Source organism: Macaca fascicularis, chromosome 14 (genome assembly GCF_037993035.2).
Source record: "Macaca fascicularis isolate 582-1 chromosome 14, T2T-MFA8v1.1".
NCBI lineage: Eukaryota > Metazoa > Chordata > Mammalia > Primates > Cercopithecidae > Macaca > Macaca fascicularis.
Genome location: NC_088388.1, coordinates 124922077 through 124939127, shown reverse-complemented (window position 1 = coordinate 124939127; position 17051 = coordinate 124922077). Strand labels below are relative to the sequence as shown.

General features: G+C 55.5%; 1 protein-coding gene across 45 annotated transcripts in view; it reads right to left on the bottom strand.

Moving 5' to 3' along the window:
• ST3GAL4 (ST3 beta-galactoside alpha-2,3-sialyltransferase 4) overlaps window positions 1–16763 on the bottom strand; it is an 86516-nt gene extending 69753 nt beyond the window's left edge. For 29 of the 45 annotated variants that reach the window (XR_012423893.1, XR_012423883.1, XR_012423885.1 and 26 more), the window contains exon 1: window positions 15632–15816. Coding sequence is in view for 1 of the 45 variants with exons in the window: in XM_074015591.1 (XP_073871692.1) it covers window positions 16701–16703 (3 nt within the window). In the remaining 44 variants the exon portion in view is untranslated. Of the gene's footprint in view, window positions 1–5229; window positions 5355–11183; window positions 11369–15176; window positions 15549–15631; window positions 15817–16700 lie in introns of those variants that run through there. The other 16 variants (XR_012423895.1, XR_012423906.1, XR_012423909.1 and 13 more) reach the window with 5 other exon arrangements.
• Window positions 16764–17051: the final 288 nt, after the last annotated feature.

Sequence of the window (17051 nt, the reverse complement as noted above, 5' to 3'; positions counted from 1 at the left end):
GTTTAAAGTGTTGCAAATATATAAAGGATGAATCTGAAAACAGCAAGAAGTTTGTGTACATCTGTAAATAGTGTGTGCTTATGTGTATAATGAAATAATAGACCAGGCGCGGTGGCTCACACCTATAATCCCAGCACTTTGGGAGGCCGAGGTGGGCAGATCATGACGTCAGGAGTTTGAGATCAGCCTGGTCAACATGGTGAAACACCGTCTCTACTAAAAATACAAAAATTCGACAGGCAAGATGGCGCGCGTCTGTAATCCCAGCTATTCAGGAGGCTGAGGCAGGAAAATCACTTGAACCCGGGAAGCAGAGGTTATAGTGAGCCAAGGTCGCGCCACTGCACTCCAGCCTGGGCGACAGAGCGACACTCCATCTCAAAAAAAAAAAAAAAAAAAAAGGAATATGGGGAAGAATAGAATAGATCATAGTGGCACATCTTTAGTTCTATACTTGTAATATTTTATTTCTTAAAGGAAAAAAAATCTAATATCATATGGGATTAGGTTCACACTTGATAAATCTGGCTGATTATAACATGGAAGTCTGTTTATTAAGTTTTACATATTTGAAATATTTTCATATAAAAAAAGAATGAGGGCCAGGCACAGTGGTTCACGCCAGTAATCCGGCACTTTGGGAGGCCAAGGCAAGTGAACTGATTGAGTTCAGGAGTTCGAGACCTGCCTTACCAACATGGTCTCTACTACAAAATACAAGAATTAGCTGGGCGTAGTGGTGCATATCTGTAGTCCCAGCAACTCGGGAGGCTGAGGCAGGAGAACTGCTTGAACCCGGGAGGCAAAGGTTGCAGTGAGCCAAGATCGTGCCACTGCACTCCAGCCTGGGTGACAGAGTGAGTCTCCATTTCAAGAAAAAAAAGAATGGAGATTGAAGAAACATAAATTCAGAAGCTAAATAATGAAAGATGAATACAGTCACATATAGTTTAAGTGAGATACAGAGAGCAAGCGAGCAAGCTCATACTTAAAAGAATGAAAAACTAAGAAGTGCTTTGCAATATGTACATACATTAACGTATCAGTTAATTCCCTTAGCCTATAATATACTCATGCAAGTCCACCCCTCCTCCCCAAATAACGAAGGAACATAATTTAAAAATAAGCTAAGGCTATGAATATATACTTTAGAGAAATATAAATGGCACATAAGACATTTATCTACATTTAAAACTTCCAGTGTGGTTGAGACACCATTTTTCATAAATAGTAACAGCAAAAAACAAGGGTCCTGAGCTACATAGTGCTGGGGGAGTGTGGGAAGCAGGACGTCTCACAGACACATGCTGGAAGTGAAAACCAGGCCACCTTCTAGGAAGACATTTCACAATATTTATCAAAATATCCTTTACCCTGGGGCTTCCGTGGCCAGAAGCTTATTCCACAGAAAAGTTTCCTAATTTGCAAAGAGACTTGTCTGTTAGGATCTTTACTGCAGCACTTTTTCTAACAGTATAAGATGGAAACCTGAAATCTATGCACAGGCACCTGCTTTAAAAAATTAGGCACACAAAACTAAACACTATGCAGCTGTGAAAAATAGGATGCAAATCAATGCATGCTGATGTCAACTGAGCTCCAAAGCATAATATTAAGACGTAAAAGGCAGGCATAAAACAGTGATCTTCTCTCCAAATGCACTTTCACAAAAGAATTACATGCATATTCAGATACATCTTATGTGAACAGAGTACTCAGAAGGATGCAAAACAAGGCTATTGCCTCTCAAGAGGGCAGGCTGGAGAGTGACTTTCTCTCATATTCCCATTTGTACTGCTTAACCGTCTTAAACTGATGAGTGTGATACATTTTCAACTAATCATTTGATTAAAAGAAAAAAAGGAAGACGAAGAAATAAGGAATGTAAATGTTGAAGTCTCACACTTGGACCTGAGTTTTGGACTGACCATCACTTCTGCGAATGACTTTTCCGGGTCTCAGGTTTTCTGTTGGGTAAATAGGGATTTTTAAAAAATGGCACTATCAGCTGGCACGGTGGCTCATGCCTATAATCCCAACACTTTGGGAGGCCAGGCGAGCCGACTACCTGAGGTCAGGAGATCAAGACCAGCCTGGCCAACATGGGAAACCCATCTTTACTAAAAATAAAAAAGTTAGCTGGGCATGGTGGCACGCACCTGTAATCCCAGCTACTCGGGAGGCTGAGGCACGAGAACTGGTTGAATCCCAGAGGCGGAGGTTGCAGTGAGCCGAGATCACACCACTATGCTCCAGTCTGGTGATGAGCGCAAAGCTCTGTCTCCAAAAAAAAAAAAAAAGAAAGAAAGAAAGAAAAAGGCACTATCTTGAAGGGAGGTTGTATGAGCAAATGACGTAGCTCCAAAGACAATCACTGAAATGGAAGCAGCCGATCTCAGACCCTAGAACACGCATCCCCTGCGCCTCTCACTGACAGGCCCTACTTGCCTACCTGTGTCCTACCCTGAGGACACAAACAGCAGTGGCAGAACACCAGCCACAGCACGCATCCTGGGCAATCACGGCCTGGCCAGGGTGGCAAGTGAGGCTGGGCTCCAGCCCTCCCCCTGCTTGCCAAACTGTATACTCTGGCGCAGGGCTTCTCCAACGGGGCGGGGGAGAGAGAGGTGGGGGGGTATGTTCCCTTTCCTAATTTACAGGAAAGTGTTGTAGAGATTAGCAGCAACACCATTCAGAGCAGCTAACTTCCTCCTCTCTTCTCCAAGTTAAAACAGCACAGTGCAAAGATCTGGGTGTGCACAGACCTGGGAGTCGCCAGAAGCACCCCAGGGGAAGCTGGCAGAGCCACCCATCAGTGTTTGTCTTTCTCCATGTCATTTCCCCTGTACTCACAAGGATATCCTTCTCATGAGCAGGTGTGGCTTCTGCAGAGTTGACTCCAGCCACTTTTTGTCCAGCTGTACCCACTTCCTAAGTCCGGGACAGCTGGCCAGCCCTCTCTAAAGTGAGGCCACCCACAGGGCTAACCTGTGTGGTCCCAGGAGAGCCACAGAGGCCACATCACTCCTTCCCTACTTGCTCCACAGAAGGGCTAGTGGAATAATACCCCTGTCCCAGCGCAGGCTGGGGACCCCAAGGCCTCCCCAGACCAAGAGGCTGGACAGGTCAGCAGAAACAGGAGCCACAAGGCCTAAGGGCCGACTGCAAGCAGGTCACTGACTCGGGCACTGTGGCATGGCAGAAACAGGGGTTTCTTTTTAATAGAGATGGGGTTTCACCATATTGGCCAGGCTGGTCACAAACTCCTGACCTCAGGTAATCCACCTGCCTCAGCCTCCCCACGTGCTGGGATTACAGGCATGAGCCACCACGCCTGGCCCTGTATTCGTTTTTTAATCATCTCTGGGGCTATGCTGCAATTGCTGTGCAAAATCTATTTTTTTTTTTTTTTTTTTTGTGAGACAGAGTCTCACTCTGTGGTCCCGACTGGAGTGCAGTGGCATGATCTCGGCTTACTGCAACCTCCACCTCCTGAGTTCAAAGGATTCTCCTGCTCAGCCTGCCAAGTAGCTGGGATTACAGGCGCGCACCATCACGTCCAGCTAATTTTTTATTTTTAGTAGAGATGGGGCTTCACCATGTTGGCCAGGCTGGTCTCGAACTTCTGACCTCAAGTGATCCACTCACCTTGGTCTCCCAAAGTGCTGGGATGACAGGTGTGAGCCACCACGCCCAGCCTGCTAAGCGTAGTCTTATTGAAGTTTTCAGCCAATAGATGTGGGAGTACTCTTTCATTCTCATTTACAGATGGGGAAACTGAGACACAGAGGGAATACACTGAGGGTCCCAAGCTCGAAAATAGTGAACCAGGATCTAAAATTCAGCCAGAACTACTTTTAATCCCTACACTCTATGCACCTCAGAGCTTCAGAGTCCTCATCTTTTAAATGGGGGTAACAGCAGCAAGTCCTCAGAGGTGTCCTGAGCCTCAAAACATATCCTGGTATTTAACCTCCACAGCCTCAGCAGGGGCTGGGCACAGAACAAGCACTCAGGACCTGGAAGGTGCCAGCAACACTTGGTCCTTTCCTCGCAGGCACAAGGCAGCCCGCCCCTCTCCATTCAAGCTCTGCCCAGCCCAGCAAAGAGAGGGGTCCTCAGCCACAGCTCCCGCCACTACCACAATCATACTCACCCCTCCTGGTCTCTATGTGACACAGGACCTGCCGCCGCCAGGGCGACAGGCAGAGGCACTGCCACTCCCACTCTACCCTGCCCTGACTCAGATCACCCATGGCCCAGCCTCAGGGGATGCTGCTGGGGTGCAATGGCATGTGGAAGGGTAGGAGGGATAGGAGGAGGAGGCCCCTGGGGAGGTGGCTCTCCATCTCTGTCTTTCTGGGTGTAGCACCTCCTGGAGTTGGCACCAGGCCCTGACCAGTTTCACCCCATTCAGCCTTCACAGAAAGGCTGGCACATGGATCCCTCAGCCTGACCAGACACCAGCCTCCTGTCATGAGCGGTGCTCCATCTCCACCACAGTGCCCCCGACAGGCAGGCCCCCCACACCTGAGCAAAGTCCACTTCCAGAACAGTGGTCCCTATGCAGACAACACACTCTATCCAAACCCAGTACCCCAAAATCCCCAAGCAGGGACAGCAAAGGCAACGTTCAGCCCTGCAGTTCCCACACAGGTGCCACAAATTCCAGCCCTGCCCCACAGCACAGCCTCTGAATTCGGGCTCACAGCTCTGCTTTTAAGTGTTTTGGAGCAGTGGTTTCTGAGCTCACTCTGCCTCCTCCCGGAAGGAACCCTCACTCGGCAGGTCTTGCACTCCCGCCTCCCCTCACCAGAACATCTGCTGGGCACTGAGACGGACACCATGGTCAGCCTGGCACTTGATGAACAAGGATGTTTCTGGATCTGTGCAGCTGAGGGTCCAAGGGTCCACACCTGAAGTTTCACTGGGAGCCAGGAGGGTTAAAGGGGCTCAACAAGGGAGAGGCAGATTTGCCAGGGGAGGGCCCTGCACATGGGAGGGAGAGTGGAGCAGGCCCCCAGATGAGGACTCAGTGAAGACGGGGGAGGGGGGAGTAAGGAAAGCAAGCCCCCTCCTCCGCCCATGTCAGTAACCTACACAGGCTTCTCCAGCACAAACACACTGGTCCCTACTCAGACACCCAGGAACCAGATCACACAGACACTCACACCCAGCTCTCAGTCCTCCTCCTCTCTGCCCCCTCCTCATCACCCCATGCCCACATACAGCTTCCAGGGCTTGCGGGGCTCCCCCAGTCAGGGCGATCTCTTCCTCCATTCCTCAGGGCTGGTGGGGAAGGGGGAGACAGGCTCAGCTGCAGCAGCTGATGCTTTACCTCCCCCAGGCCCACTGGGTTCCTCCCACCCCAGCTCTGGCTCCTGGAGACTTTGTTTGTCAGCTTGCAGTTCCCTGGAGCTATCACCTGGCAGCCCGGAGCCTCTAAGGGGCAGGGAGTGGCCGTGCCAGCCCTCAGGGACCTCATCCCCCAAAGCCAGGGAAAGGGGAGCCCTGGGCTCCTCACCTTCTGTCCAGCAAACTCAGCTCCCAGGAAGAGTCTGGCTCCTGAGAGGAGACCCAGCCATGCCTATGAGCTCCACAGGTGTGTCCCCAGCAGGCCTGGAGAGTGTCCTCGGGGAAGCCTGTGGCCATTTGGCCGAGGGTACTGCAGAACCTGCTGCCCCATGGAGGGCACTCCCTGGCCCGGCACCCACACAACACACACTCACTGTCCTCTGGGCCCGTCTCAGCCTCTCCGCACCTGTGCTTAGTCCCAGTGACAGGGACTGTCCTCCCAGCCCAACCAGCACCCAAATCCAGGAACCTGCAAGGCCTTCCTCCAGTGGCCCCGCCAGCCTGCTCACACTTTCTGGGCTCAAGCCCTGAGGCTTCAGCAATTTCATGGTCATCTGCACCCATACCTGGGGGAGTGATGGGAGGGACAGACTCAGGCCTGTCAGGGCCTGGTCACTGCCTGGGGACGGAGGATTCCAGAGCCTACAACTTGTTCAGCAGGTCTGGGCTATGGCCCACACCCACTTCTGCACACAGCAGCCAGCCCAGGGTCCCATGGAATACCCCAGGGCAGAGACACTAAATCAACTGAAGGAGGTGCCAGGGGTCATGCCAAGTGCCTAAACCTGGGCTTCTCCATCTTCTGTGAGGCCCCAAACCCAGCCCTGGGTAATCTAAGGTCCTGGCCAGCGCCTCCTCCTCCTCCCAGCCCTGAGGAACCATCCTTGTTCTCAAGGTGGAAGAGCTCAGCCCTCAGTCCCCTGCAGCCTGGGATAAGACCCACCCTAAGGGCTGGTGCACAACCAGAGGCTCTTCCCAAGGAAGCCTGGTGCCAGAAAACCCAGACACTGAGGCACAGACCAGACACAGAGCCTGGGAACACCCAGAAGAGCACGCCCCCCAGGGTCACATCCCCCAGGGTCCCGGCCCCAATCGAAGCCGGGAGAGCTCAGAGCGCCCCCCGGCCCGAATCCTCCTGGCCACCCCTGCATGGCTGTTTCCTTCAGCTCAGGAGAAGCTGAAGGGATCGTGGCCCAGGATCCTCCTACCCCCACCCCCGAGAACACACCCAGGACCGGCAGCTCACCTGGCCCTGCAGGGCTGCCAGTCCAGCTGTGCCCCAAAGAGAACATTCGCTTCTTGCTCTGTTTGGACAGCTGCAGGGTCAGTGATGCTCAGGAGAGAACGTCTCATCACGGAGTGGGGAGTGCAGTGATCAGGGCCACAGGCCCTCTGATGGGGGTGGGCCAAGGCCAGAGCTGCATCCCTGGATGAGTGGGCTGGGAGGGGGCCCCGGACCAGCCTGGCAGGGCACACGGACAAGCTGCAGTGATTCTGCCCTCTTGAGCACGCAAGAGGAGTGGTCAGAGGGGTTCTGAAACCAGGGCTGGCACCTGGCTGGAGGCAACGGAAGCCAGGAACTGATTCCCCTTTTAATGGCATTTATTCAGTTACAGGCTGGGGCCAAGGACCAGCCTCCCAAGTCCAGCCCAACACCTGACCTCACCTCACCCCAGACAGTCCCACAGCCCCCTCCTCAGCCCTTCCAGGACTGGTGAGAAAGGTCCAAAGAAAAGACGACAAAGCATCCACAAGCAGAGGTCGGTGGCTGGCCTCCACCCTCCCCTCCCCAGGAAGCAGGAGGTAGAACTGGGAGGTCAAGACCAGCACTCTCCCCTCCTGCTCCCACTCTCTCCTCCTCTCTGGCCCTCACCTCCTGCCCTCTCCTCCTGGTCCCTGTGTCCTTTCCAGCCATCCCATCCTGGTGTCTCCTGGTTCCCATCTCCACCTCCTCCTCCTTTCCTCCTCTGCCCACAGCCCCCGGTTATGTAAGGGGCTTGGGAACACACAGAGGGAGCTTTGTTGTCAAACCAAATCCATATGGAGCCGGAATCGGCCAACGCAGCTGTTCCCCATTCCCTTTGCCTTGGCAGGGTTGGGACTCCGGGCAGGGAGCCCCTAAACCCCTCCATTTTGGGAGATGGGGGACAAACACTTGCCCCAGGACTGCCAGGCAGCTGAATGGGTGGTCAGGGATCATCTCCACTGTGTGGAACCACAGCAGGGGACCAGCTGGTCCCTAAGGCAGAACAAAGCCACAGTACAAAGCCAGGGTCACAAAGCCAATAGAGGCAAGCTCTGGGCTGGGGCAGGGCGGCACCGTGCCGGGCGTGGGAGGGCGGGGGGTGTATCCAGACCCTAGCATAGCACACTGTTGTGTGCTTACCTCAATGGGGTCTGAGAGTAGAAATCTCTCTGTGTTGGCCAACTTCCCTCATTCAAGCAGGTTCCCCTGGGAGAAAGAGCTCAAGAGAGAGGAGGGTGGAGGGTTCAGGTCCCAGGCTAGGGAAGCTCAGCCCATCTTTGGAGACCCTCAGGCCCCAGAAAGATGAGATCCCACCGTCTCTTGCAGGAAGATGTCCAAAGAGTTGCATGAGGGCCCGGGAGCTCAGCTAACGATAAACGCATTGCGTACTTTGGGCAGGCACTGTCTCTTCACCAAACTCAACTCCTGGAGGAGCCATTTTCATTCGAAAATGCTGGAGCTGCCAACAGGAGGAGCTGACTCCTGCTCCCACGGGCTCCCAATGAAGGCTCTCCTGAACATCCCCAGACCCAGGCAACCCAACCCGGCCACCCCCAGAGTCCCGGTTCCACTATGAGGACAACCTGAATGCTGAGGCTGGAGAAAGAAGGCAGATCAGAGAAGCAAGGGCAAGGAGAGAACTCAGAGGAGGCAGAAAGGAAGGAAGAGAGATCACTGAAGACGGTAAGAAATCTAGGGGTGGAAAGGGAAGGCAGGCAGAAAGGGACTTAACAGGAAGAGCACAGCTCAAACAGGGACAGGAAGGAGATGGGGGCAGGAGGTCTAGAGAAACGGCCCCCACTGCCTGTGAGGACAACCTCCCACGCTCCATCAACACCCCCTCCTCGGCCAGCCCCCCATTCAGTCCAGCCCAGCTGGGGAGGGATTTCTAGACCGCTTATCTTAGCCCACCCAGTCCTAGGGGCCTGGAGAACAGACCAGCTGAATGGGCCAGGCATGAGGTAGGGGCTGGAGAGGCAGAGAGAGAAGGGTTACTCCTGAGGCTCAGCCCAATCACCTGCTCCCTGCCTGTGGTGAGAGAGGTGCTCTGTGACCTTGAACAACTAAGTTACTTTTCTGAGTGTCTGCTCCCTCGACTGCCAAATGACAGCCAACCTCTGAGGCCTCTCCCAGCCTGAAAAATGTTTGTTTTGTTTGCCCATCACCAGGCTGTGAGATGTGGCAGATACTCTTATCCCAATTAACACAGATGCTAATTGAGTACCAGAGTGCAAGACCTGCCTGGGGTCACATAACTGGTAAGTGGACAGGGACAAAGGATGCCAGGACAGCTCCTGGTGAGCCACCTTCCCCTCTTCCCCTGGACCAGAAAGTAGATAGACCCTCTTCAGTCTCTGGACCCCACCCTGGAATCCCAGAAAAGCACACCAGCCAGCATTTATAGAGTGTTGGATTCCAGGCACTGGATGTTATCTGAAATGTTATCTTATTAAGAAGTGTTGGCCAGGCCAAGCACGGTAGCTCACGCCTATAATCCCAGCACTTTGGGAGGCCAAGACAGGTGGATCATTTGAGGTCAGGAGTTCGAGACCAGCTTGGCCAACATGGTGAGACCCCCATCTCTATTAGAACACAAAAATTAGCCAGGCGTGGTGGTGGGCACCTGTAATCCCAGCTACTTGGGAGGCTGAGGCAGAAGAATTGCTTGAACCCAGGAGGCAGAGGTTGCAGTAAGCTGAGATCGTGCCACTGCACTCCAGCCTGGGCAACAGGGTGAGACTCTGTCTTTATATTAAAAAAAAAAAGTGTTGGCCACACACAGTGGCTCACTCCTGTAATCCTGGCACTCTGGGAGGCTCAAGGTGGGCAGATCACCTGAGGTCAGGAGTTTGAGACCAGCCTGGCCAACATGGTGAAACCCCACCTCTACTTAAAGTACAAAAATTAGCCAGGTGTGGTAGCACACATCTGTGATTCCAGCTACTCGGGAGGATGAGGCGGGAGAATCGCTTGAACCCGGGAGGCAGAGGTTGCAGTGAGCCGAGATCACACCACTGCATTCCAGCCTGGGCGACAGAGCCAGACTCTGTCTCAAAAAAAAAAAAAAAAAAAAAGTGTTAATTTCTAGGAGAAGGAAACGGAGGCTACAACGGCAGGCTGTGGCTGTACCCAAGGCTATGCATGCAGGGAAGGGCTGAGAGCCTCCAACCTGCTTCTAGGAATACAAATCTCACAGCTCCATACCACCACCTCGGGTGCTACCCCCAGAACCACCTACCTTTGGTTCAGCCTGGGCCCCACTGAGGTCCATGCTGGGGTCACCCCAGCACAGGGTTCCCTCCCTGTCACAGGCATGGGACCTACAGGGAGTGGAGAATGCAGCGGGAGGAAGTGCCGGTGCTGGGTGGCCAGGGAGGCTTCCCAGCACTGGGACTTCAGTTGATACTGAAGGACATTTGCAGTCTAGCAAGGTCATTACCAGCAATGCCCAAGCCATGTGAGGGGGCTGTGGAAGCAAAGGCGAGGAGGTGAGATCATACATGGCATGCTACCAGAAAATGAGAACCACGGGGGTCACAATTAGAGCTCAAAGGGGGTTTAAAAAAAAAAAAATTAAAGCCAAGAAACCCTCTGTCGCATTTTCAAACAAAATTTAAGTGGAAAAGCAGTATGTACAAGGAATAAAAGTGGAGCTGTTCAGGAGGAGGCAAATGTGGGTGAACCCCTCGCTCTTCCAAAGCCGTCACTCCTGAGAGCCGCCCAAGGGAGGGTTCTACCATAGGGGTACCTTTCCTGGGCCTCAAATAAGGAGAGGACTGACATAGGGATTGGAGCTGAGGTCAGGACCTGTCTGCAGGGATCTGAAGGTTACCGGGGAGGGGTGATGGGCAGAGAAATGTGGTGGGTGGAACGGGGCATGCACTCCCCAGGGGACAAGCTCCTGCCCATCCTCACCTGGACTCCTGCCTGCCTCTCTGGTGTCTGAACAGAGACCCCCGAGGTGGCAGCACACAGCTGGGGCCAGACCTTTCTCTGGCAAACAGCTCACCTGGCAAAAGGGAAACTTTTTCCCTTTGCCCTGGGAGAAGGAGGAAGCTCAGTAAAGATGCAGCAAAGACAAATTAGCTTACCTGAGCTGCATTTCCATCACTCATCACACAAGAATCTATTGAGCGCTTATTGTTTGCTAGACATCATTCCAGGCATTAAGAATATATACCAGTGAACAAGCCAGACACGCTCGGCTGGGCGCGGTGGCTCACGCCTGTAATCCCAGCACTTTGGGAGGCCGAGGCAGGTGGATCACGAGGTCAGGAGTCCGAGACCAGCCTGACCAACATGATGAAACCCCATCTCTACTAAAAATACAAAAATTAGCCAGGCATGGTGGCGCAGGCCTGTAATCTCAGCTACTCAGGAGGCTGAGGCAGGAGAATCACTCGAAACCAGAAGGTGGAGGTTGCAGTTAGCCGAGATCGCGCCACTGCACTCCAGCCTGGGCAACAGGAGCAAAACTCCATCTTGAACAAACAAACAAACAAACAAAAACCAGCCTGGGCAACATGGCAAAACCCCGTCTCTACAAAAAACAGAAAAATTAGCCTAGTGTGGTGGCGCATACCTATAGTCATGAAGCAAGTCAGCCGCCTCCTCGCCTGCCCAGAACTCCGCGGATCCCTCAGCCTCTGCCCTCGTCAGTCCCTTGCACGACTTCCCTCCAAATGATCAGAACCCAGTGGGAATCCAGGGTATACCCCGGCTGGCCCCTAATTCTCTCCTGCCAGGAATCCCTCCCCCAACCTGAGCAACCTCTAAGAGACAGGGAGGGCTGCTGGTGCGGAGCTTGTCTGTGGGCGAAACAGCTCACCACGTTGGAAGGAGAATTGGGTCTTTGGGAGCCTCTCTGGCCTTGAGCCAGCCCAGGACAGGCATCAAGGAGGGCCAGGCAGCCAAGGTGCTTCTGCCTGGCAGGAAATCAGGATGCCAGATGCCGGGAGCAGCCACCTTGGCTGGGTTCCCTGTGCTTAGACCCCATAAGGCCCCTCCCCTTCCCACGTGTGGCCGTGGTTGCCTTGCAGTCATGTGGGCGGCAGCCACATTTCCAAAGGAATAGGAGCTGCAGGCAGGCCAGATGGAAGCAATTGCCAAGGGAAAGCAGCAGAGGTGGAGGCTGGGGGGCTGGGGGGCTGGGAGGGCCCGCTGGGAAGGAGGGAAGGAGGAAGGAAGGAGGGAGGAGAATCCTGTCCTGCCTCACCCTGCCCAACCGAGAAAGCAAACGAGCCTGTGCTCAGGGTGCCGGCCCAGCCAGGATGTAGGGTTCGGGAGAGCACTCAGAGCCCAGGGTTTGTGTTCCACCTTTGACGCTAATACACTGTGGCCTTGAGCAAACCCCTTCACACCTTTGAGCTGGGATCTGTTTCTTCATCAGGCAAAATGAGCAAACTCCAGGGGGCAGTTGAGAACTGGGCTGAAAAGTGAAGGTTTTGGAAGCAGGCCTGGATTTGAGTCCTAGCTCAGCTGCTTACGAGCTATGTGACCTTGGCCAAGTAACTTAATCCTTCAATCCTCCATTTCTTCATTTATAAATGGGCTTAATTACAGGGTTGTGTGAGGCTCACATGAAGTGATGTAAAGCGTCTAGCACATCTTTTTTTTTTTTAAGTTTATTGAGCCAGGTTTTTAATAAGTGCCTGATTGCTAAACGGTAATATTTTTGTTATTTGCTGAGGCCATTTTCATTATGGGGACAGATGTTCACCCATGCTGCAGTTGGCAGAGGACGCAGAGCACAAGTAGGGTCGCTGCAGACCAGCATGCCCTAGCACTCTCCAAACTGGTCCCAGCACTCTTTGGGGCTGCCTCCCCTAAACAGGAAAACAAGATCCTGAGGACCCCAACCCCCATGCACAGGCTTGAATGAGCTGCAGGTGGGACAAAGGGACTCTCCTGCTCAGGTGTTTCTGGGCTTCTGCAGCCAGGCCTTCCTCACAATCAAGGCCCAGGTGGGAAACTGAAGGCCCAGCCAGACCCACACCTCACTTCAGCCCAAGCAGCAGCAACCTCCTCTTTGCTGGGCCAGCAGCGGAACCCAGGGCTTCCGTCTAGGGCAATCCTATCATCTTTCTGCAGGGCAGTGTGAGATGCAGGGGAACAGAGATGGGGTTGTGGCCTGGCTGTAGGTCCCAGGCAAAGGGCTCAGCCTACGCTAAAAACCCACAGCTCTGGAGGCTCACACCCTCTAACCCCGAAAAGCAACAACCCAAGCAACTCTTTGGGGGAAATTCAGCCCCTGCAGGGCTCAGGGGCTCCGGTCAGAGGCGGACAAACACTTGGCTAGGGCCTGGGCATCGCATGCTGCTGCTACCACGTGAAGCTACACTGACCACTTCCTCAGTCTGCAGAATAAAGGACATCATTCACACACCTCCATCCCTGAAATGTGGCAGGGGTTAGGGGTGATTCTGAGGCCAGGGACAGCCAGTAGCCCATCCAGGGCCACTCAGGACACTCATACAGTAGCACTGAACACCTCTGGGAAGGGGGCAACAAAGAAGAGGGGGTTAATGACAACAGTCACCCAAATCCGCCTGCACTCACCATTTCCTCCCGGCAACCAAAAGCTTAAGGTCAAGGTCGTGGGTCTTGAGAAGGAAGGAGGATCCCAGGGTGAGGGGAACACAGAGCGGGAGCTAAACCACCTGCAGCGGCCTGCTGCTGGGAAACGTCCAGCCGGCCCAGTGCGACTGAGCTGAGGGAGCAGGAAGCAGTGACTGTGTGCTTGGGGTGTCCCACCCTGCACTGCCAGACTGCCCCACCTCCAGCATCCAAGATCCATCTCCGAGGAGCCAGGAGCTGGGCTAGGCTCTGGTGGCTGATTAGATAGCAATCTGTAGGCTTGGACTTCAGACCCCACTTGCGGCCCAAGCTCCCTCTCCATCCTCTGCGGGTCCCTCAGCCAGCTCCTTTCCCTATCAGCCCAGGGTCTGGAACTTGGCAGGCATAGAAACATTGGTATTAGAGGGGTCCCTTCCCTCCAACAGGTGGTGCAAAGCTTTGAGCCATTCTGAGAAGAATTCCCAATTCCATTGGGACAACCCCTGGAGCAGCCTCTGAGGAGGGACCCAGAGAACGTGCCCAAGTCAGACCTGGGGTAGCCCCCAAGGCAAGGGCAGATGGCGGCCAGTGGGGAGTAAGGACAGAATGACACCTCAAGATGGAGCACAGAAAGGGGGTCTGGCCTCTGCTCCTGCCGGGGATTAAAAGTCCAGAACGGAGCAGATTCTTAGTTCTATCCAGAAAACTGATTCTAGGAGTCTAACGAGGTTGGGAGGCTGGCGGGGGCACCGCACTCTGTTCCTGAGAAGCAGAGGGCCAGTCACTGCTTCAGTAGGGAAGACAGTCCGGAGGCACCTCAGCCTGGGCCCTCAACTCACAGGGAAAGCGGCCCTGTTGTCTCTGAACAACAACCTATCCCCCAACCAAAGACACCCACTCTGCCCAAAGTCCAAGCTGGCAATTTCGAATTCACTTTTCTAACTTCTCCTTCCATGTGTGCACCCTCACAACCTCGGCTGCCATCTTGGAGTCTGGGGGATCTGGCCCCAACTCCTGGCAAGCTCCCCAAGTCTCCACGGAGCCCAGGCCCTAAGATCACCCACCCAGCACAATGGGCGGGGCACAGGAGCAGTCTGGGAGCGGGCCAGGAGCAGGGCAGGGAACGGTCCCAGGAACCCGGGACACCTGAGCTTGGTCAAGGGGCATTCCCAGACCAGCTCTCAGCAAGCAAAACAGCCTCCCGAGTTCATTTCTAGGCCCCAAACAGCCGGCGCGTCCCCGGAACCCGCTCTAGAATTATCGGGCAGCTTTGGAGAGTAACAGCATGGGAGAAATACTACCAATAGTGAACATTGACACAGCTCTTCCTCCGTGAAGGTGCCTTTCAAAGCACTTAGCACATATCAACTCATTTAAAATCTCCCTGGCAGATGCCAGGGCCAGGACCTAGAGGAGGGGGACGGGTCCGTCACAGCTCAGGAGAGAGTGACACACGTGTGTGTCTCTTGTGAGAACTCAGCCTGTACCAGGCCTGTTCCCAAAGTTCACAAAGAACGAGTCCGCCTGAGCCTGGCTTCCACGCGGTACCTCCCTCCGGCGGTGGAAAGTACAGGCTTCCCCAAGAAGCCTGTGGGGGTGCCAGCCTGTGGGTGGCCATGAGGTCAGACAGGGCACAGCTGGGCACCCGAACACTGCCTACACTCCCAGCCTTCTGGCAGCAGTTCCCTTAAGCCAGGCCCTCGGGACCCAGGCTGGGGAGCAGAGGAAGCAGCCACAGTAGGTCAGGCCTCACGCTGCCCAGACAGAGCCTCCCCCCAGGACTGGGAATGGAGGGGCAGTGCTGGCAGACATGTTGGCAGTTCTGAGCTGGCCGGGAGGTCCCTGCCAGCCAGGCCCCTGAGGAAACACCCACAGCAGACAGCGGAGCCCACTCCCCCATCGCATCCCTCCCACTGCTCACCACCCATGCAGCTCTGAGGCACAGTGGCCTAGGCCTGACGACCCCCATAACTTGGCCCTAGGACTCTGGGCACTGTCGGCCTCCCACTGACAACTCCACCTTTGGGTCCTGATCAGCGACCTTGCGACTCCTGCACACAGGCGGACCCCGCAAAGACTGTCACCTCCAGCACAGTCAGCTCCCAAGTGCTGGACCTGATCGGGGTAGTTGTGGGAGAAACCATTTTTCGAGGATGCTGGAGGTGGGGGCCGCCGCTGAAGTCCGGGCGCAGGGCTGGAGGAGTGGGGGCGGAAACTTTCCGCAGGACTGTCCCGCTTGCTCACTCCATGGGAGCGGAGATGATCCGGCTTCCCGCGAAAATCTGGTCCAGGGAAAGGGACCCCGGAAAGCAGCTCCGCAGGGCTGTGGCCGCCCCACCCCGACCCGCGCTGCGCCCACGTGCCGGGCCCGACCCCCTCCTGGAGGCGCGGCGCCGGCTGAGGTCAGGCGGCCGAGGACCCCGCGGCTCCCCGCCCCGCCCCGCGGGCCCCGGCGCACGGCCGCCGCGTACTCACCCTCGCGGGTGGAGCGGGGCGGGGCAGCACAGTTCCGCGCGCAGCTCCGATCCGCTAGGCGCACCGACCGGCGGCGCAGCGCTGGCGCGACGGCTCCGCTCGGCCCGGTCCCTGTCCCGGGCGCGGGGCCGGCCTGGGAGCGGGCGAGTCCGCCTGCAGGGGAGGCGGGGGCCGGGGCCCGGGCTGAGGGCGGGGAAGGGGTTGGACACGCTTGCGCACACGGCGGCCCGACTCCCAGGAGCTACCGGGCGGGGGAGAAAGGGCGGGGTGGAGGAGGGGGGAAGGGGGGAAGGGGGGAAGGGCGGGGGCGATGCTGCGCGGTCGCCGGCTTGGGATGGTGTGCGCGCCTCCGAGGCCCGGACGGAGGCGAGCAGGGGCGCCGGGGGTGCCGGAGGGGCGGAGAGGCGGAAGAGGAGGCCTGATGGGGTGAGCACAGGGCCAGGGCAGGCGCTGCCTGTGAGTGGCGCCAGGGTGGGTATGGCCAGCGCAGCCAATGCGCACCCTCCCGGGAACAATGAGAAATCAAGAAAGGGTTCAGTGCTCTGTCGCACGGGCAACCGTGTCCTTCCCTCACTGGGGAAACTGAGGCAGAGGGGAGGTAGGTCCTTCTTCCGGGAGCCTATGCTTCCCATGCCCCATGCACGCAAGGCAGCCAGTCAGTCCCCTGGGCCCAGACGTGGGCCCTTCCTCTGCTTCGGTTGGGGCCTGCCACCTCCCAACTGCTCCCTCTGCACCCCTCACTTGCATACTCTTTATCTTGGCCTCAGAAAGTTTCTCAGTTTCCTTTCCGTTATTGAAGGCGCCAGGCATCCTGTCTCCAGGAAGAAACCCCTGGGCCCCTGACCCTGGTTCCTTAGACCGAGGCATTCCCCCAATAAACCTGGGAACTGCCCAGGCTGCAGAACAGTTCAGAAGTCACCCTGCAGGACAATCCACAGCCCCCTAGGCCAGTCCCTTTCGTAGGTCAGCATGGTGTTTCCGGAGCCCCAAGTGTGAACAGCCTTGTGCCGGCAGCGCCAGGGGCTCCAAGGAAAGTGTCAGACCCATTCCCTGTCCCTAGGAAGCTTACCATCCAGCGGCACAGAGAAGGCTCACCATGGACTCCATTCAAGAACGAGGCAGGATAGGATGTGACTAAGTGCAAAGTGTGAGTAACTGACAGTAAGTGCAAGGGGGTTCAGAGAAGTGGCAGCTCCAAGCCTGCTTCAGCTGAAGCTGGAGGACTTATCTGTCAAGAACCCCCAACTCAGGAAGCTCTGCTCCAAATGAGCTGAATAAGGAGAGTCTGCCTCCAAGTTGTTCCTCTGCAGCTGACTGTGCTCCATCCTAAATCATTCCTTGCACGGGCAGAAGCTGTTTGGCATTTCACCAGTGTCTCATTTTGTTTGAATATGGTTCCTTTGGCTTAATCAGTCAAACA